Source organism: Magnolia sinica, chromosome 10 (assembly GCF_029962835.1).
Source record: "Magnolia sinica isolate HGM2019 chromosome 10, MsV1, whole genome shotgun sequence".
Taxonomy (NCBI): domain Eukaryota; kingdom Viridiplantae; phylum Streptophyta; class Magnoliopsida; order Magnoliales; family Magnoliaceae; genus Magnolia; species Magnolia sinica.
The window spans coordinates 82,039,241-82,059,781 of record NC_080582.1 but is presented as its reverse complement, the minus strand read 5'-3'; the positions used below and the strand labels follow the sequence as shown (position 1 = coordinate 82,059,781).

Here is a 20,541-nt window from a genome sequence, read left to right as displayed (position 1 = left end):
TTGAGGTTAAAATTTGGATTTAATCTCAGTTGAAAACAATGGAAGCTAAAATTTTGATTTAGCCTCATTTCGAGAAAATTGAAGCTAAAAAGGTTTTTAGCCTCACTTGAAGAACCGAGGCTATAAAAGTCATTTTAGCCTCGGTTGCTAAAACTGAGGTTAAAGCCTTTAGCCACGGGGGTTTCAACCTCGGTTTGGATAACTGAGGCTAAAGGCTTTAGCCTCAGTTTTTTACCTTTTTAGCCATAGTTTTGAACCGAGGCTAAAACCCCCTTTTCTTGTAATGAACCTAACTACTTGCTTCCAAAGAGAGGAGGCACCATGCGGTTGAATATTGCCAGCTACATGTAACCAAGGATTGCCATATTTAGAGATCATAAAGCGTGCCCAGATGCTAGTTTCTAAGCAAGTGATCAGTGATCACGCCATCTTCACTAGTATTCAGTATGAGCACTGAGGTACAGTATTTATGATTTGGTTACTGCACTTTGTATGACTAGTTACTGCAATTCAACTTGATAGTGCATCTAAACATGCCCTTAATGCACATCGTTTTGATCTAACTATCACATAGGGTCCTCCCTCTCTGACTAATATTCCTTCTGGAGTGTCGACCTGGTGGGACCTACCGAGGATAGGCCATGCCCCAAACCTCTCGAGGGCTGAATGCTTGCCTTCTGATCAGTGACCTGCAGATAGACAGTTACGGTTCACCTTCAAAAGATAGAAGGTCAGAGATTGGATGGCTAGTCTTCCATTACAGTAGGTTTATGGGCATAGTCAATCCGAAGTGCGGCCCATTTCTGGATCACTGAACTATCATACCCACTTGTAGTACAAACATTAACTGATAATTTCATTATCTTTCCTCAAATTACACTTTTACTACACACACATCTCAATAAATACATGTACATATGTATAGTGAAACGATCACGTACACCTCAACGGGCAATAAGTTACCATCCACCCCTAGCACACATGTAAATGTGTTGCGTGTGTAGTAATATCCAATCTTTAAAAAAAGCAGGCCCCACCATGAAGATTCCAATCCTAATAAGCTATGAAGAACTTGTATTGGATCGTTCATCTTTCTTTTTTTTTCTTTTTTTTTCTTTTTTAACTTTTTCCTATTTTATTTTTTTTGGATCTTATATCTATTTCATAGATAGTGTACAATTCCAACATATATGTTTTAACAAAACAGAAAAAAACAAAACAAACAAACATACAACAATAACAACAACTATCACAAATCCAAACTAAAATTCTAACCTTCTCATATTGCAATCCTGTCAAATCCAAAACCATTTCCATCACATAAAAGTCATAACCAAAACCATTTCTTGAAGAAGCCTCTCATCCAAAATAATTTCCAAAACCATTTTCATCCTCCAAATGTCATTTCTTAGTCTGTTCAGTCCACGCTCCAAGCTGTCTCCCTTGGTGTACCGAAGCTCGGGTGAGACCTGTCGTTCCATTTGAATATGTCGGTAGAAGTTAGCGATGAAGATCTCTGCTCTCCTATCAATGTCGTCCGATGAATCACTTCTAGTCCTTTGAAATCTGATCCGCGATGTGCCCATCTCGTGATTTTCATCATCGGCATCATCAGTGCAATCGGTCAAGCTCAGCGAACGATTGAAGCTTAGTTGACGCCTACTTGAGGGTGATCCAGTGAAGGAGATGTTCCTACACCATTTGTGCACCATGAAGCTTAGCAAGAACCTTACCTTTTGGATAGCTCTCTTTAGACGGCTCAGTGATAACCAGTTGCCTAAAACCATATGTGAGAGAGAGAGAGAGAGAGAGGGAGAGAGAGTAGTGTAAGGAAATTTGGAAGATGCGTTTTGGCTTCTATCGGCAGAGGGAGAAGGAAAGGTGCTCGAGAAGCTACACAATAAGAAAAAATGGATATTGAATGCATACAGTTGAAAACCTTTTGGGGGCCACAGAAGTTTCAGATCAAGATAATATTTGCGTTTTCCCTCCATGTGACCTTGTAAACAGATTGAATAGCAAATAAACATTACAGTGAACCCTCCGAAGTTTTTATGGGTGGACGTTTAATCAACACTGTTTTCCTATGGTGTGGTCCACCTGAGAGTTAGGTCTGTCTCATTTTTGGCATCATGTCCTAAAATGAGGAGGAAAAATGGATGCACGGCATGGATAAAATATATACATCATGGTGGACCCATGGAACTTTAATACCAGCCAGCTGACCGGTGATAGGTCACCAGCCAAACCGCGTCCAAGCTAGAGTTGGTTTGATGTATCATGTTCTAATTTTGAGTTGTTATTGTAGTATGATAATAACCATCTCTTTGGCAGAAGATGACCCTTTGTCTCCCATCCAGACCGGCGGATCTGATCTGGTGAGTCAATGGTAGAAATCGAGTCGTCGAAGCAAATCTAGGTTTCTTTCCTCTCTTTATTATTTTTTATTTTGAAGGGTTTGTATGAAGACTTTTTGCTACGTAATTATCTTTGCTTTTGCAAGTCGTCCATAATATATATAATTGCTAGTAACTTTAGCTAAGTTTATTCCCGCAATTGGTTTTCCTAGGTTGAGAAATTTGGAATATTTAAAGAACATTGAAGGAAATATATTTTAAATAAAATTAATATTTTGAAATTTTAAAAATATGATTGGTGTCTAACTTAAATTTTAATTTCACTCATAAAAATATTTTATATGTTAGCAGTGTTTGGACAATTTTAACCATAGTTGAGTAATATGAAGAGACTTGACTTTATATATATATATACACACACACACACGCACACACACACACCTTTTTAATTTATTATGCAAATAGTTCCTACCTACTTCTTATTATTTTTATATATAAATTGTTAAATGCCTCAAGAAAAAGCATAGAGTCACTCTCCACTACAATATGCTGGAACCCTCAAGCTACACAAATCGCGAGGCCCTAGCTTCCGCTCTTTAGACCTAAAATCGGATTGGCTTACCACTGATTTGGGGATGGTAATTTCCTGAATTGGGTCCCATTTTCCATCTCACCATCTGACCGTTTAGTTTGAGTCTTTGTATGCAACGCGTAAAATAAGAGGCAATTGCATCTAGATCGATGGAGGAAGGCCTGTGATTAATTCAGACCCATATGTTGAACTGGTGGGCCCACCATGAAAATAAGCTAGCACAAAATGTGGGCCAATTCACATATCTGGTGAACCCATTTATACTTTGGATTACATTGGCGCTTGTCCATTGCTTTCTGTGGTGTGGCCCAGCTTCTGTATGGTTTGGCTTGAATTTTAGGCTACATGATGTTCTCCGTCGTAGGGCCAACCTTTTGGACAAGTTGGATTTTATCCGTACTTGACATCGGCCACATTTAAGTGCTAGTGGTCTGATAACACAATCATCTAACTAGTTTGTGAGACCACCTTAGTCTTGAAATATAGGTCTTCCACAGACACATACAGCCAGTTGGATGATATTTCTATCATCAACTCGCATAAATGTCAATTTGTCGAGTGTGTATAACATCCAACCGTTCAAAAAGTTGGCCCCACCACCAAGAGCAACCAATAAAAAATCTATCTGATGCTCATCTTGGGCCACACCATAGAAAAAATTAAAACACCCGGATCTGCCGAAATTGCACATGTGGACCACCTGATAACAAAGTCAGCCTCTCTTTGTTACTATTATCATTTTTTAATCTTTATATTAGGGCCAACCTGCTGAATGTTTCTTTCTACGTTACAATCGTGATTGAAAATTGGTTTTCGGTTATACCAATGTAATCAAAGAAAAAGCCAATTTCATTGATGTTGAAATCTATTATCATAACATAAAATCCATTTAACACCATTTACAACCATGCATGCTTTCATATGAGGATCTACTATACAAAATCCTCATGGGGTTTATACAAAAAACAGCCTACAAACAACGATAGAAGCAAGAAAACAAAACGAAATACAATTAATTGCTTCCCTGCTTTACAATCCAAACAAACCCAAAACCCTAATGGTGGCTTTCATCAAATAACCACCACCATTACCCAATTAAAAAAATAAATAAATAATGTAATGTGTAGAAAGGAAAAAAACAATCTTTATATTCTTTCCTACCATCGCATTGGTCGAATTTAAGGAAGACAAAAATAAAAAAATAAAAAATCATCTTCTTCAATCCGATCGAGTCCTCTCTAGGCCAACTTCCTTTGCGTACCGAAGTTCAAGTGATACCTGCCGTTCCATTTGAATATGTCGGTAGAAGTTTGCGATGAACATCTCCGCTCTCCTATCAATGTCATCGGATGCGTCGCTTCTAGTCCTTTGGATTGGTGATGGCGACAAACCCATCTCGCAGTCTTCGACATCGGCATCTTGCATGCAATCGATCAAGCCAGGTGCGTCGTTGAAGCTTAGCTGCCGCCGACTTGAGGAGTCAGTTATCAATGGAAGACGCCATTTGTGGACGTGGAAGCTTAGTAGGAATCTTACCTTCTGTATGGCCTTCTTTAGACGGCTTAGCAATAACCAGTTTCCTAATACCATGGTGTATAGAAATCAAGGAGGGGGGAGAGAGAGAGAGAGAGAGATTTTGAAGAGTTCTGGTTGTTGGAGGTGAGTTTATATAGGCTGAGAGAGAGAGAGAGAGAAATTTTGAAGAGTTCTGGTTGTTGGAGGTGAGTTTATATAGGCTGAGAGAGAGGGAGAGAGAGAGAGAGAGATTTTGAAGAGTTCTGGTTGTTGGAGGTGAGTTTATATAGGCTGAGAGAGAGAGAGAGAGAGAGAGAGAGAGAGAGAGATTTTGGAGGTGAGTTTATATAGGCTGAGAGAGAGAGAGAGAGAGAGAGAGAACACGGTTTTGTGAAGTTGCTAGGGAGCTGATGAAAGAGAGGCGTGACAAGGAAGAGGGCCGGCAAAGGTCTACTTAACACGTAGGGGTTTTCAGAAGTCAAAATTCTACGTGATCGGCGATTCTTTGAGTTTGGTGTTATTTCGATAAATGATCAGGTACTGTCTTGAGTACCAGAAGCTTACCGAACTTCCCCTTTTACAGCCAAGTTTTAATTTTTGCAGCACATCTAGACTGTGTAAGAAGTAGGCCCAGTCATGTGGACCATCTGATATGAAAATCACCCTTATCCAACGATTAGATGGGCTATTCCATCAAAATCAATGGATGGACGATGATCTGATTAACATAGTTTTGTAGCCCACTCGATCAGTGGATCGTCCTGATTCTGGAACAAAAGCGCTTTTCATGATTGGATGGACTTTCTAACGGCTAGGATGTAATGACACGTGTCACATCTGAGGGAGAAATGGTACACTTCGGTAACCGCCACAACCTGACTGTTTCTCTTTCTTTGCGGCGTAAGGTTGGCCACTTGCCGTCATGACAACTCGAATAAGAGTGCCACGTGGGGTCAGTTTGGCCATTTGCCGTCCTGACAACTAGCATAAGAGTGCCACGTGGATGCTGGTTTGATTCGGTCATGTGTAGCTAACGTGGTTGGATTGGGATAAACTGCGGGCTATTGTCAGAAATGATGTCAGCAAAGCATGTTTAATAGTCTATCAGCACCTGTCCAATAAAATCTCACCACGTCAGACGATGCTTCCAGATCTACGGAATCCATGCCGTGGCACGCAATCCTCCGATCGTGTGGGCCGTATTTCAAGCCCTGCTCTGATCTTTAACCAGGCTTGATATTTAAGCTCGATCCCAGCTCTCAGGCCTAGCCAGCTAAATGGTGTGAAAGTTCTGTGGGCTCTGCTAATGATGTATGTGTTTTATCTATGTCCATTCATTTTAAGGTATGAGCTAAAAAATAAAGCATATCTAAATCTTAGGTGAACCATACAACAGGAAATAATTGATACTAAACACATCGTTAAAAACATTTTGGATGCCACAAAATTTTTGAATTAAGCTGATATTTGTCTTTTACCTTCGTCTAAGTCTATATAACCTTATGGCAATTAAACATTATAGTGGGCCCAAGGAAGATTTTAAGAGTGGATATCCGATCAAAAATTTTTTCCTATGTCGTGGTCCAACCAAAGATTTGGCTCAGCTTTATTTTTGGGCTCATGCCTTAAAATGATCTGAAAAAGCAGGGATACAACACATACATCAAGGTGGGGACCAAAAACCTTTGACACCTGCTAGCTGGCTGGTTGTGTAGTCACTATCCAAACCACGTCCTGGATGTCCCTTTCTTTCTCCCATCCAGACCAGCCGATCTAAGCTGTTGGTGAGTCAATGGTATATTTCGAGGATAAGACCTCAGTTTAAATAAATTTAATATTCTTTTCCTTTCTTTTCTTTTTTTTTCTTTTTTTTTTTTTTTTATGTTACTTTGAAGGGTTTGTAGAAGACCTTTTTCTGTGTTATTAACTTTAGTTGTGAAAGTCTAGCTTGTCCAAAATATATGTACATCACTACCAAAAAAATGAGTAAAGGCTATGGACTATGGGACTCTTCTGCTACGGATATAAACCGTAGCTATATTGCTACGGATTATATCTGTAACTATAATCTCCTTTAAACTGTAGCTAAAAGCTAGAATCTCACCACTTTAAGGGGACCTATGGGGTCCATTGTGATGTCCGTGTTTCATCTAAGCCATCTATCCATTTTGAAAGCTTATTTTAGGCATAAGCACAAAAACAGAGGTAGATAGCATTCATAAATGGACCACATGGTAGGAAAGAGTCGAGATTTAAGTGCCTACCGTTATCTGTGGTATGGTCGACTTGGGCCTTCGATTTACCTTATTTTTGGGATCATGCACTAAAAGTATATTTTAAAATGAATGGATGGTGTGGATAAACCACATACATCACGGTAGGCCCCACGGAGCTTCCAACAAAACCGTTCGTCTCTAATTCCTTCGTCATATGTATTACCAAATCGGCACCAAAAAAAGAGCTCCCGCGCCCGAAAGAGAGCTCCCGCGCCCGAAAAAGAGCTCTCGCGCCAGGTAAGACCGTAAGAAAACCCTTGCTCTTCTTTTCTTTCTTGCACATGGAAGCAAGAATGGAAGCCCTAGCCCACCTTCCTCGTGAGATCATCGACCCCACGATCCAGCACCTCAAGCGTGCAATGAATCTCTCCATAAAGCACAAATTTCTCCCGGAAGATCTACAGGTCCTCTTTCTCTATACATATTTTTCGTTCATCAATTCAATCGATTTTTTTCTTTGGATTTTGTATATTAATGTAGATTATAAAATGAGTTGCAAATGATTGAATCTGTATAGTTTACATCAGTCATTTAAAAAAAAAAATGGTTATGTTATTCTTTGGCACCTTACATGCTTGATAAAATGCCAAACGACCCAAACTTGTTGTATTGGAGAGAACCCTGCTTTATTCCCCTGAGCTAGGTTTTTCTGTACATGGTGTAGAAGAAAAGTTCTATTGTTATAACTTTTCTAATAGAAACTTCACAATGTACTATATATGTATATCAGATTTCATGTGTACAGTTATAATGCTAAAATTGACTGTTTAAATCTGGGAAAACTGCCACATGCATATATAGAAATGATAAAAATTCAGATTAAACTACACTCAGTTTCTTAAAAGAAACATTTCAATAATTCTGCAGCATCAGTTTTTTGGTTTTCCTATGTATTGGTATGAAGTATTAAGCTTAATTATCTGATATGTTGTGCAGTCATAGGATGTGATTGGATGGTTCTGCTGGTGGTAGAAAGCCATTTGTTCGAATAAAGCTACTGATTCTGTTAAGCATATAGAAATTTTAGTAGTAATCATAGGAGGGAATACCTCTACTTTGGAATCCTATGATATCTACCATAAAGAATCCAGAGGGTATTCAAGAATTCCCAATAACTACAACTCGCTCGATCAGGTATTCTGACACTCCTTTCCTCTCTCCTTGTTGCTTTTCCTTGAATTCTTTCACTCGCCATGTTTGTAACTAACCGAAATAAATAAATGGTGATTGTAGATTTGTAGATGAATTAGAAAGTCCTATTCATCAGATGCTTCACTGCATGTGTGGCCCATGGTTTAGGGTTCCAAACTGTTGATATGATGTTCCTCATTATGGAGGAGGAATGCCCTATAATATCCTAGGATGTTCCAAACACTTATCTTGGTGGTCTAAAAATGTAGACTGAGTACATTAACATTCCATATTTCATAATGACAAGTCCATATATCAAAGGCTTAGGATTTTCTTATTTGGTGTATTTCCAGTACATCACTCAGCTACTGTCAAGGCTGGCAGATGAACAGTTTGAATCGGAGAATACCATGGGCCCCTAAGCAGGTAACCCTGTATGTTAGAAAGCGAAGGGCCAGGAAGACCAGCCACACATCTCGTGTTATACTGTGGAACCAAACACCTAAATCTTAAATGTCAGCCCTAAATACTTGTAGTTTCTAGAGATAAGTTCACTAGAACTATTTCTTTTCTTTGATGTCAGTGTCTCATGTAGATCAGGCCAAATAGACCATCGATTGGTCAAACATGGATCTGAGGAAACACTTACGAATTAAAGGAATCTCTATTAATGGAACTTTGTAAAAAATCAAAGAAAAAAGTCTTTCACCTGTAACAGAAGATGATCATCGTAGTCAGCCTTTTATTTAAAATCTGTAGATGTAAGTTTTTTAGTACCATTTGTTACATGCCAAAGTACATGCAGGTTAGTATCTCATGGATACAAGGAATCAGCCAGTATATTTATTATTATTATTATTTGAAAATTACCCTGAATGGCCCCCATGACTGTTAGATGCATGCTTGGAAAAAATTTACTTGTTTCAAATCTTGAAGCTCCCTATTGGAATTAACCCGGATGAGGCGGGGTATAAGTATCTATCATATGTTGATAAACCCAATAGCTTTATAGGGTGCGAAAAGCATATACCATGATCTAATTGTTTAATGGTGGTTTCACCTGATAAACTGGATTGGATCTCCTGTGCATGTGCCAGGTTGGCATGTCTATTTGTGTAGAGATGACTATGGAGGGGATTGCAAACCTCTAAGGGCTTGTGCCTAGGTATAGTTTTTGGCCACATTTAGTTGTAGGTTGCTTGCAATTTTGTTTTTAGTAACTAGCAATATCCATGCCATGCCTGGACAATCTCCTGTTGATTTTTACATGGATGCTTATTCAAGAAATGATGTGTGTAAAGTTGTTGGTTGACATGAGCTGGTTTTTGGCTACAGGTAATTGATTATGGAGTTTATAAGCTTTGGAAATACAATAACATTGGGGTATTTCATCTATTAACTACCTTGTCAATTCCATGTTGAATTGCCTTATTGAGCTGCTTGTGAAAACTACCTGGTCCTTTTCTTAATAGACCTTGAATAATAAATAATAATTGCTTTCAAAGCTGATGATTGTATTGTCTATATGCGCTAGCTGTTGGCTGAAATGGATATTAGTTGAGAAGATCCTGAGTAACTTTCTCATCTTGCAATTCTGTGGACAAGGCCCAACTATATTATATGCAGGTACCTATGATCTCCTATATATTTGTTGTATCTGATTACTTGGAACCGAATGTGCAAGCCTTCATTACTAGATGCAGTTGATAGATCCATCTAATTGATGGTTGAATGGAATGATTTATATGAATGTAAAACCGTCATGATATGTTCGGTTTTATGCCTTGAAACTTGATTCTTGTAAGTTACTCTTGATATGTTGGGATGTGCTTGGCTGGTATGTTTTTGGGCATTTGGCAAGCCATCAACTTGGCTAATATGTGGATTTTATGCTGATTTTTGAGTTGTTACTGATCATCAATTTGGCCCTTTCTCTATTGCTTTAAAAATAATGTTTGATCTCGAGTCTGGCACATCTGCAATAATTTATCATCAGTTGTTTATGGTTCTATTATGAGTTTTAAAATTCACAGCCGTCTGGTCATATTACTGACTTGATTATCCTTGACTGTGCTCATAGTCCCGCGTACAGAGCTTGAAATTTTCTAATAAAATAGCAAGGTATTCGTTGACCCAACTGATTCATCCCAGAAACCGAAGTGAAGGCTGAATGTTGGGTTTTGAACATACATGGATACATCTTCATGAATTAGTTAAGCGTTCTAGTTTGCTCATTGTTTTGTCTATTGTAGTTCTTTTGACATTGGAGTGTGCATGACTGGTTGATTTTCAGTGGATTGATAGAGAAATTGTAATGTTACAAAACCTGAATGTTTGGACTAAGCACTGAGGCCCATGTGCTGGAAATGTACGTGCTTGTATTTTTAGATCTTGTTTAAATAATATTACTTCAAATCTGTAAATATACACGAGTGCAAAGAATTCTATGATATGCTCCATGCATTTGTCAAATCGCTGTAGTTGTCCGATCAGTGTGATTTGTTACTGCGATCATGGTTCATGGTAATGTTATTTTACATTTTGGTGTTTCGTAGCATATCTGTTTCTCCCTAGTTAAATAAATCATTATATAGTTCGTTAGAGTAAAGTTAACTTGTGTTTTTCCTTTTCCCCTATCCAATGCTCTTATATGGTTTGCAACAACCAACATGTAAGAACTTGAGTCTCTGAAAAATTCATTTGACTCAGTATTCCACGTATGTTATAGAAATCCTAACTCTACTAACATTGTTCTTGCATTATTGTACCTCTCAACAAGTGAAAACCATGTATGAAAGCCTGATGAGGTTTGGGCAAGCGGCCAGCACCATTCGAATCCTCTCGCATCCGAATCTAGGATCATTTAACTATGATTTTTATCTATGGCCAGATGTATGGTTGAGCCAGTTGGATGTACATTCTAGATGTCAATAGCATTTTTGCTTACGTGCAAACCTAGTGCCACACATGGGCAAGATATCACCTGTTCATGGTTCTCAGGCAGGATTTATGGTGTGCATCATGGACCAAGAGCAGGTGGATCACATTGGGAAGCAAGTCCTGTTCACAAACTATGGATGCTGGCCATATTTATTGTTTTTTTTGTTACTTTTTCCGTAGAAATTGTAAGAACAAAATTCCTTAGGAATGCTGATTGTACCTATATATATATATATATAAAATACCACCACGGACCAAATTTATGAGATAGGTGATTCGTGGGGATGAGATTACTAGTTGAGAATTGTGGGGCCCACATGGTATGTACCTCACCAAGATCGTCTCGATCCAATCATCATATGAGCTACACCTCGATTTGGATGTTTTTGGGCAGCAGATATTATTTTCTATGGTGTGGCCCACTGTTTGGTTGGATCCAACAGAATTTTCATTTGTCTGATCTTCGAATAGGATTCAGCTGTGGGACAAGTTGGATGTCATATACATACAACATGTGCCCCACTGCAACAAAATAATAATAATCAAAGTTTTAGCTTCAGAGAAAACTGCATGTTGTTTGAGGGATTTTACTGAACAATTTTAGTTTTATAGAACCCGCAGTAGAAGACTCCCTGGCTGAGGAAGGGGTCTTTTGTTCTTCTTTGGCAATGGGAATTCTTATCCATTGCCTTAATGGATCTTTGTAGCTTTTTGTGTAGTGGGCACTTTTGTGCAGTGGGAATTCTTATCCATTGCCATTCCAAACCCTGTTTTCCCCTTTACAATTTGTTACATCTATTTTCAGGACCTTTAATCAGTCTGGGTTATCACGTTTCTTAGTTACTTTGTATTTTTCTTTTGTTTTGTATATTTATGAGTTGATGACAGTGCCACACATGAAGATTTTTCCTTGGTTGGGTGATTTTTGTGACTTGGATGGTAATTTGTGATGGCTTGTTTCCTAATTCCAAAGAGGAAATACGAAGGAAAAAAAGAGGATTCTATGATAGGTTTTCAGGTGAGATGAACGAGTTTTAGAACAAAACAGTCTGCAGTTTTGAGAACCGATTCCCAGGATGTATGGGAAGAATGGTTAACCTTTTCGACATGAGCCCAAACATGGCTGGTAACAGGCTACTTATGGAGAAAGCACATAGAGATGGTGATTTTCTTTGCCTTTCTTTTCTTAAATTTTTTCTTCTTCTGTTTATGCTTTTTTTTTTTTTTTCTTTTTCTTTTTTGGATTATATTGCCATGGTTATGGAGAGGCTGTGGGGAATATGATAAACCTAATCATGTTTATAGTCTGGTGGAGGTCTTCCATTTGAGGGAAAATTACCTAGTTCATGAAGGGTTTCCCTCTCTAGAACTTTTCAAGGATTGATGATTTTCCTTATGTTTTTAATCTTTTCAGCTATTTAGACTTCTGTTTAACTGTTTTGTAAATATGTACAAATTAATTCAAAATTTTATTTGACTGTTTTGTGAATATGTACAAAGTAATTCACTTCCTGCAGTTTTGATTATGTAATCATGTGAGTGTCTATCTTCATGTGTTTGTTTCGCTGTGGACTGTGGACTGTATTTCAACATTTTTCTGTTGGGATGTAATATAAGCTATTGATGGATGCTGAGTGGCACATCACCTATGTTTCATTACGTGATTTGCGTGTGTTCTTTGAGTAGGTTGTGCAAGTGAGCATTGCTTTTCTCACGCTTTTAATGTCAATTGCAGCCTCATTTAATTTTCTGAGTAGAGATTGGAAATAGGGAGCTAAAGTTATCATTAAATGCTTTACAGGACATTTCTGTTTTGGTCAAGAGTTCATTCTTATTTTCTTTTGAGCAAAAGATTTCAGACTATAGAGACTTCTATTCTTGTTTTCTTTTTTTTCTTGTTTTGGTCAAGAGTTCATTCTTTTAGAGCTCATCTTGGAACGAACCACTAGTTTTGATATTCTTTTGGTTTTGGAAATGGGATGTATGGCTTTTATAGCTTCAAAAAGTCGGGCTGATTGGATTTTTCTTTTCACTTTCAGATTAAAAGATGCTTTGGTGTTGTTAGTTACTGGTGAATAGAGAAGTCATTGGTGAGTTTTTTATGCTCTTCCATTTTTAGTGAATCACACCTCAGAGACACTACAAGCAGTAGATTCAACAAGCTTCTAACTATAAGCTTCAACAAGCAGTAGATTCTATCGTATGCCACTAGTAAGGAAATAAATGAAACTGAGGAATAAGCTTCTAACTATAAGCAGATGGTGAATCTGCAGAATGTTTTGAATGGCAGATGGTGACTTCCTAACAATAAGCTTATATTCTTGAAATATAGCAAAATGTTCTGCTATGGACAACCTTCGTAAACACTTGATGGTCCTTCCAAACATTTGTCTTCTCTGCTACGTTTTGCTTGCTTTAGCTACCATATGCCATGCTTGGTGAAGGTGGCTTCAGTCCCGTTTACAAGGGGAAGCTAATGGATGGTTAGGAAATAGCAATGAAAAGGCTAGCGAGGACGTCAATGCGAGGAGTGGAAGAGCTTAGAAATGAAGTAGTGTTGATGGAGACCAAACTCATGGAAATACGAGTCAGATTGCCGGCACATATGGATATGTGGCGCCCGAGTACATCATTCATGGCCAGTTTTCAGCAAAATCGGATGCATATAGCTTTGGCATTTTAGTTTTAGAGCTTGTGATAGGACGAAAGACAATTGGTTTTCAGGAATCCAAAAGTGATCTGGACCTTACAAACTATACATGGCGGCTTTGGAGCCAAGGAAAGTCATTGGAGCTGATAGATGAAACTCTAGGAGGAAATTACGAGCGAGCTGAGGTGCTAAGGTGCATTCACATTGGATTGCTATGTGTGCAGCAAGAAGCAACAGCGTGGCCCACCATGTCACCAGTTCTTCTCATGCTCGATGCCTACTCTGTCACCCTCCCTGCTCCTTGGCAACCTGCCTTCTTCATTGGAGAGACTAATATGGAGTTTGATGTATCCCCAACGGATTCAAATTTTCATGAAAGTGAGACAGATAAAATCTGGAAGTTCGGTTCTGCCACTTTCTAGGAATGAGGCATCAATTACCGAATTACGCCCTTGATAGGTCTAAAGAGTGTTTGTTTGAGAGAGGTTTATAAATTAGACAATAGTTCTTTGAACTGTTTCCATAGTTTTCCAACTCGTTCAACTGTTCTTTATATTTCTCTTCTAAAACCAGTGCTGTATTTGGTATTCCTCATGTAGCATTACTGAAATGAGATGTTTATGGTGATAACGATTGTGAAATAGACATTTTCTATGTAAGCATGGATAATGAACAAAATGTAGGCAATTGATTGAGTGTTTAAGATAATCCAATCGGTGGAATTTCAGGCCCCCAAAAAAATAAAAGCTACCATATGCCATGCTAGTTTTAATAGATAAGGACTGTTTGGCTGCTACTTAAAAATGAGTCCATCTCATTTTATATAAGGGTATATTTGGTTGCACCAAATTTCATGAAAAATTTCACCAAACTGGACTGATTCATGGTGAAATATCATGAAATTTCAATTGGTGCAACCAAAGGCATCCTAATGTTAATTGTGTATTATAGATTTCCATAAGGATAAAAAACTCTTGATAACCCATAATTTACATAAACTAAACTATGATCTCCAATACATAATACTGTTAACTAAATAAGATGAAATCACTTTGAAGTGGCAACCGAACAGAGCCTAAAATGATGAACTTCAATGGCTCGCATTCAGCTTCATAAATCAACAGTTGAGCTCATCCTGGCAGCATGATTATGGGATTGTGGTTTATTTGTAATACTCAGAAGATGATGTGGTTTATTTTGTTGTTAAAGCATGTATGTTTCTGGATCTGTTCATCTATTTGTACATTTAGTTTTCCTAGCTTGATTCTATTACCACTTGTATGCATGCCATTGATCCGTACAGTGTATTGTTGAAATCTGAAGATGTGCTTGTGGAGAATGAGAGATCTATTATTAATGGAGAAAGACATGAAAAAAAAATCAATTAGTCCAGTTATCTATTTTTATGAATTATTGATTGTGTTATTTTTTTTTCCAAAAATCAGGTCTCCACCAAAACTTTCTAAGCTTCTCTCTTCTACATAGGTCAGTTCTCTTCAATTCTAAAATGAAAATTCTAATTTGGAACTGGATCTGGTCCCTTTCTGGTTACTTGATTGTGAATTTCACACAATTTTGCTTTGTGCACTACATCTTGACTCATGTGTTTATTGTCTCATTTGAATTTTCTATTATTTGCAGAGTTTTTCAACGGTAGTGGGTCCGAATGGAAGTGGTAAAAGCAACGTTATAGATGCAATGCTCTTTGTATTTGGGAAACGAGCTAAGCAAGTAAGCTCCATTTATATGTGGGAATCTAATCAAGGTCGACATTGTTGGTTTATCTAGTGCTCAGAAACCTGTCAAATGGATTGGTTTGACGAGTTTTAGAATTTGATAAGACTTCACATTGTTGACTTGGTTTGAGTCAAGGAGGTAACTTGATATTTTACTTTGAGATAGGTCAGTCATCATCCAATGATTGTTGCATGCCACTGTGAAGGTAGATGATGGAAATTTTAGGGAGACAGTAATCTGAAAAGCAAATTTTGGGGCCGTTCAATTCAACTTGATCCTGTTGGTCTTCTAACTCAAGTTTGATGATGGTGAAGTTTTTCAGTGGAGCAAGGTATGAAAATCATGAATGAAAATAGTAACATTTGTTTCCTCGTAGGGTTCATGCTGAAATGTGTATTTCTTTTTTATTTTTTCCTTCAGGTCACAACTTTTGTTATACCAATCACCAATCACCAAAACTTGGACAGTGCAGGCATTTATGTTCCCTTTCAGGAGATAATTGATATGGTGAGACTATTCCTTTTGTGTCAATTTCATTCATCTTTGAGTTTTTATTAATTCATTAAGAAAAAAAAAGAACATGGTTATACATGATGCACCTCTTTCACTTTGTCTTCTTTTTTCTTCCAATGGTCATTCCGATTTATGAATGCCATGACTATTTGTAGGATGATGGAACATATGAAGCTATTGTAGGAAGTGACTTTGTCATTAGTAGAGTTGTATTTCGAGACAACTCTTCAAAGTACAATATAAATGACCGTGGAAGTAATTTTACAGAGGTCACTAAGAAATTGAAAGGAAAAGGAATGGACTTAGACAACAATCAGTTTTTGATTCTTCAGGTAGGTGATGGGCTGATGGCTGAAAAAGGCCTATTTACTTGTGAAAAAAATACCATACCGTCAAAATCTATATTCTTTTTCAATTCCTTATCATTGAAATTTCAGGGTGAAGTCAAGAAATTTCTCTAATGAAGCCAAAGGCCAGGATAAAGGATGTACCTGACCATATGCGAGTGCACACAGACTCACCAAGATTTGTATTTTCAGCATTATTGTAATTGTAATTGTAATTGATTGAATGAAGGATTGTAATTGATTATAATTGAATGAATGAATGAAGGATTGTAATTGATTGTAATCGAATGAATTAATGAAGGATTGTAATTGAATGAATGAATGATTATGTAGGTGGTAATTGAATGAACAAATGATTATGAATTTTTTAAATGTAGGAAATAGCTACGGATATTGACCGTAGCTGGTAATCTGACAACTGTAGCCGTTATTAAATTCGGCATATTGCTACGGATCTAGCACTGCTTTTAGCTACAAATAATATCCGTAGCTGTTTGCACTTTTCGCTACAGAAATAATTGCTACGGATTACATCTGTAGCTATTGTAATCTATGGCTACGGATTTAATCCGTAGCCATAGGTTTAAGACCTATTGTTACGGCACCTACGACTACGGTCGTGCTACGGACTAAAACCGTAGCTATAGGTCTATGGCTACGGCTTTTATCCGTAGCCTTTGCCCAGCTTGTCCAAAATATATGTACAAGTCCCATCCTAGTAATTTTTTTAAGGCATTCTCTCTGTACTGGGATGAGTCTTGTTATATAAATGGTTTTAACCACAAAACATAAAAGGAATCCACGATGCCCTTACACGACACATATCTGCCAATTGCTTCCTGACCTGCCTAGACAGAAGTCAGTCCCAGTAGGAGCTCTGTGAGGCCCACCTTAATGTGTGGATTTTATCCGCACTGTTTATCCATTTTTCAAGACCATTTAAGATCATGAGCCCAAAAATGCTCAAGTAGACCATACCATAGGAAGCAGTGCTGATAATGACGACCACTGTTGAAGCTTCTTAGGGTCCACCATGATGTTTATTTGCCATTCAAATTGTTCATAAGGTTACATAGATCTAGATGAAGGGAACAGAGAGAAAAAATATATATATATATCTTAACCTGTTCTAAAACTTCTGAGGCCCTCCAGAAGTTTTTAACGGTGGGTGTTCAATCCTGGGCATGGCCTTGGAGGGCAGTTCAGGGCCCAAGCCCTATCTGTACTAGGCCAGGCCTCCCACACATCCTACTCTATGCTTACCTTGCTGCACTTTTTTTTTTACCATGAATGTGTTACATGTTTAGGACATCAGAACCATGCGTGTTACATGTTTAGGACTTCAGAGCCATGCAAATGGCCGGCCCCGTCATGACAGTAACCTACCATAGAATTCTGGCCAATCAACTCATTAGGTGGGCTAACCGTCAAATTCAATGGATGGCCAATAATCTGATCACCCATCTATAGTTGTTGGCATCCGATAAGTGGGTCAGCCTGATTTTCAGGCCCAGCTATCCTCATGATGTTCCAGACCTTTTGCACGGATGGGATGTACTCCACGTTGGTGGGAAATAAGAAGTAGCATCTTAAGCTGATGTTTGCAGCGATGGCCACTCAGAACTTTTGATGACGTCCAACCCAACAATGCCAACCATGTGAACCACCGAGTCTGTAATTTTATCAGGCAGGGCCATGACATTGCTGATGACCAACCTGTCCAAACATGTATGGTGCAGATTGTTGATGGCTAGGGAAAAGTTAAGAATAAGGGAAGTTATTTGATGCTCTGGCGGGCTGTCGATGGCTGATGCTCAGGCACTTAGAATTTGTAAACGTGGCAAACATAATCCCAAATTACACTCTACAAGTTGTGAGACCCACTATTGAAAGGCCAGCATTCCAAAATCGGATTCGTTGGCTTAGCCTCTGATTTGGGGACGGCAATTTGCTGAATTGGGTCCCGTTTTCGATTTCATCATCTGACGGAAGGGCCCGTGATTAGTTCAGGCCCAGATGTTGAACTGGTGGTTCCCACCATGAAAATCAGCTGGAACTGATGGACTCATTTATACTTTGGATTATATGGGTGCTTGTCCATTGCTATCTGTGATGTGGCTCAGTTTTTGTGTGGTTTGGCTTGATTTTTGGGCTAGATATGCTCTCCAAGGTAGAGCTGACCTTTTGGACAGGTTGGATGTTGTCCGTATTTGCACGGCCTATACATTTTAGTGCCAGTGGAATTATAACACCATCAATATTTAACTAGCTTGTGAGACCACCTAAGTCTTGAAAGAGAAGTCTTCCACAGACACATACAGCTAGTTGGATGAGATTTCTATCATCAACTAACATAAATGCCAATTTATCGAGTATGTATAACGTCCAACCGCTCAAAAGGATGACCCTCTCTCTCTCTCTCTCTCTCTCTCTCTCTCTCTCTCTCTCTCTCTCTCTATATATATATATATATATATATATGTGTGTGTGTGTGTGTGTGTGTGTGTGTGGAAGGGCCAACCTGGTGGATGGCTCGTTTCATAGAAAAATCCAATGAAATTGATATTGAAGGTCTATTATCATAACAAAAAATCCAACACCGTAGGCAACCATGCATGCTTCCATCTAAGAATCGACTATACAAAATGCACATGGGGTTTATACAAAAAACAGCCTACAAACAACCATAGAAGCAAGAAACCAAAACCAAATACATTTAATTGCTTCCCGGCTTTACAATCCAAACAAACCCAAAACCCTAAATGGTGGCTTTCATCAAATAATCACCACCATTACCCAATTAAAAAATAAATAAATAATGTAATGTGCAGATGGGAAAAAAAAAAATCTTTATATCCATAGAAGTCGATCCAAACCCTTCATACCATTGCATTGGTCGAATTTAAGGAAGAAAATAAAAAACCATTTTCCTCAATCCGATCGAGTCCGCTCTAGGCCAACTCCCTTTGCGTACCGAAGCTCAAGTGATACCTGCCGTTCCATTTGTATATGTCGATGGAAGTTTGCGATGAACATCTCCGCTCTCCTGTCGATGTCATCGGATGCATCGCTTCTAGTCCTTTGGATTGGCGATGGCGACAAACCCATCTCACAGTCTTCGACATCAACATCTGCCGTGCAATCAATCAAGCCAGGAGCGTTGTTGAAGCTTAGCTGCCGCTGACTTGATGAGTCAATCATCGATGGAAGACGCCATTTGTGGACGTGGAAGCTTAGTAGGAATCTTACTTTCTGTATTGCCTTCTTTAGACGGCTTAGCAATAACCAGTTTCCTAACACCATGGTCTATAGAAATCAAGGAAGGAGAGAGAGAGAGAGAGAGAGAGAGAGAGAGAGATTTTGAAGAGTTTTGGGTGTTGGTGAGCTTATATAGAGAGAGAGAGAGAGAGAGAGAGAACACGGTTTTCTGAAGTTGCTAGGAGATAATGAAAGAGAAGCGTGAGAAACAAGAGGGCCTAGAAAAGTCTGATTTAGACGTAGGTTTTTTTCGAAACGGTCAAAATTCTACGTAATCGGCGATTTTTGAGTTTAGTGTTATTTTGATAAATGATCAGGTACTCCGTTGAGTACCATAACTTAACGGTACTTCCCCTTTTTCTGCAAAGTTTTCATTTTTGCAGCATATCTTAAGAGGTGGGACCAGTCATGGAGACTATCTGATAGGAAAATCATGCCTATTCAACGATTAGATGGGCTATTTCATCAAAATTAATGGATGGGCAGTGATCTGATTAACATAGTGTTGTGGGGCAAATAATGAGTGGATTGGCTGATGCTGAAAGGAAAATGTTTTTAACCATTGGGATGACCTTTCTCACGGATCGGATGTAATGAAACTGCCACATCCGAGAGAGAAAAGGTGCAGTTGCGTGAGCTCATGGTGCTGTGGCGACTACCTGACTGTTTCTCTTTTCTTGGGGATTAAGTTTGGCCAATTGCCGTCCTGACAGCTGGCATGTGAGCTCCGGAAACGGATTGGCTACTCCCCCTGACACCAGCCCCGGGGCTGATGGTCGGTGCTCTGTGGGCCCCACCATGATCTATGTGTTTCATCCATTCTGTTCATCCATTTTTAAAGATCATTTTAGGGCTTGAACCCAAAAATTAGAGATATATAAATCTCAGATGGACCACACCAAATGAAAACAATAGTGATTGGATATCCACCATTAATATCCTTCTAAGGCCCACTGTACTGTTTATTTGACATCCAATCTGTTGATTAAGTCATACAGGCCCAGATGAAGAAAAAAAAACAAAAATCAGCCTGATCCAAAACTTTTATGGCCCCCAAAATGTTTTTAATGGTCGAAGCTCATTAAACACTGTTTCCTGTAATGTGGTCCAATTGAGATTGGGATATATCTCATTTTTGGTATCATACCTTAAAATGATCTGAAAAAATATACTGACGGCATGGATAAAACACATACATCATGGTGGGCCCCACAGAGCACCGACC

General features: G+C 38.6%; 2 protein-coding genes and 2 long non-coding RNA genes across 5 annotated transcripts; 3 read left to right on the top strand and 1 right to left on the bottom strand.

Annotated features, from left to right (window-relative positions):
* The first annotated feature begins 6,995 nt into the window (after positions 1–6,995).
* LOC131217165 (uncharacterized) lies at positions 6,996–12,916 on the top strand. Of its 2 annotated transcripts, XR_009157213.1 has the most exons (5): positions 6,996–7,144; positions 7,677–7,874; positions 9,207–9,254; positions 9,406–9,497; positions 12,851–12,916. It is a non-coding gene; the product is annotated as an uncharacterized LOC131217165 (long non-coding RNA). The 2 variants fall into 2 exon arrangements; XR_009157212.1 differs by having other exon boundaries at positions 7,002–7,874.
* Positions 12,917–13,069: 153 nt separating this feature from the next.
* Positions 13,070–13,883, top strand: LOC131217642 (cysteine-rich receptor-like protein kinase 8). Its single transcript, XM_058212579.1, has 3 exons — positions 13,070–13,104; positions 13,256–13,316; positions 13,404–13,883. Exons 1-3 carry the CDS (start codon positions 13,070–13,072, stop codon positions 13,881–13,883), a joined length of 576 nt encoding a protein of 191 aa, XP_058068562.1.
* Positions 13,884–15,642: 1,759 nt separating this feature from the next.
* Positions 15,643–16,419, top strand: LOC131257567 (uncharacterized). The gene is made up of 3 exons (XR_009177500.1): positions 15,643–15,705; positions 15,867–16,291; positions 16,360–16,419. It is a non-coding gene; the product is annotated as an uncharacterized LOC131257567 (long non-coding RNA).
* A 2,570-nt stretch (positions 16,420–18,989) lies between these two features.
* Positions 18,990–19,361, bottom strand: LOC131217641 (uncharacterized). The gene has a single exon (XM_058212578.1). It carries the CDS (start codon positions 19,359–19,361, stop codon positions 18,990–18,992), a length of 372 nt encoding a protein of 123 aa, XP_058068561.1.
* Between the last annotated feature and the right edge of the window lie 1,180 nt (positions 19,362–20,541).

What these genes read in the sequence shown, in the direction of transcription:
- LOC131217642 (XM_058212579.1), top strand. Translation starts at nt 13,070, where the DNA reads ATGGTGAATCTGCAGAATGTTTTGAATGGCAGATG. An exon ending in AATGTTTTGAATGGCAGATG is followed by an intron (nt 13,105 to 13,255) that starts GTGACTTCCTAA and finishes TGCTTGGTGAAG; the next exon opens with GTGGCTTCAGTCCCGTTTAC. An exon ending in TAGGAAATAGCAATGAAAAG is followed by an intron (nt 13,317 to 13,403) that starts GCTAGCGAGGAC and finishes AATACGAGTCAG; the next exon opens with ATTGCCGGCACATATGGATA.
- LOC131217641 (XM_058212578.1), bottom strand. Translation starts at nt 19,361, where the DNA reads ATGGTGTTAGGAAACTGGTTATTGCTAAGCCGTCTAAAGAAGGCAATA.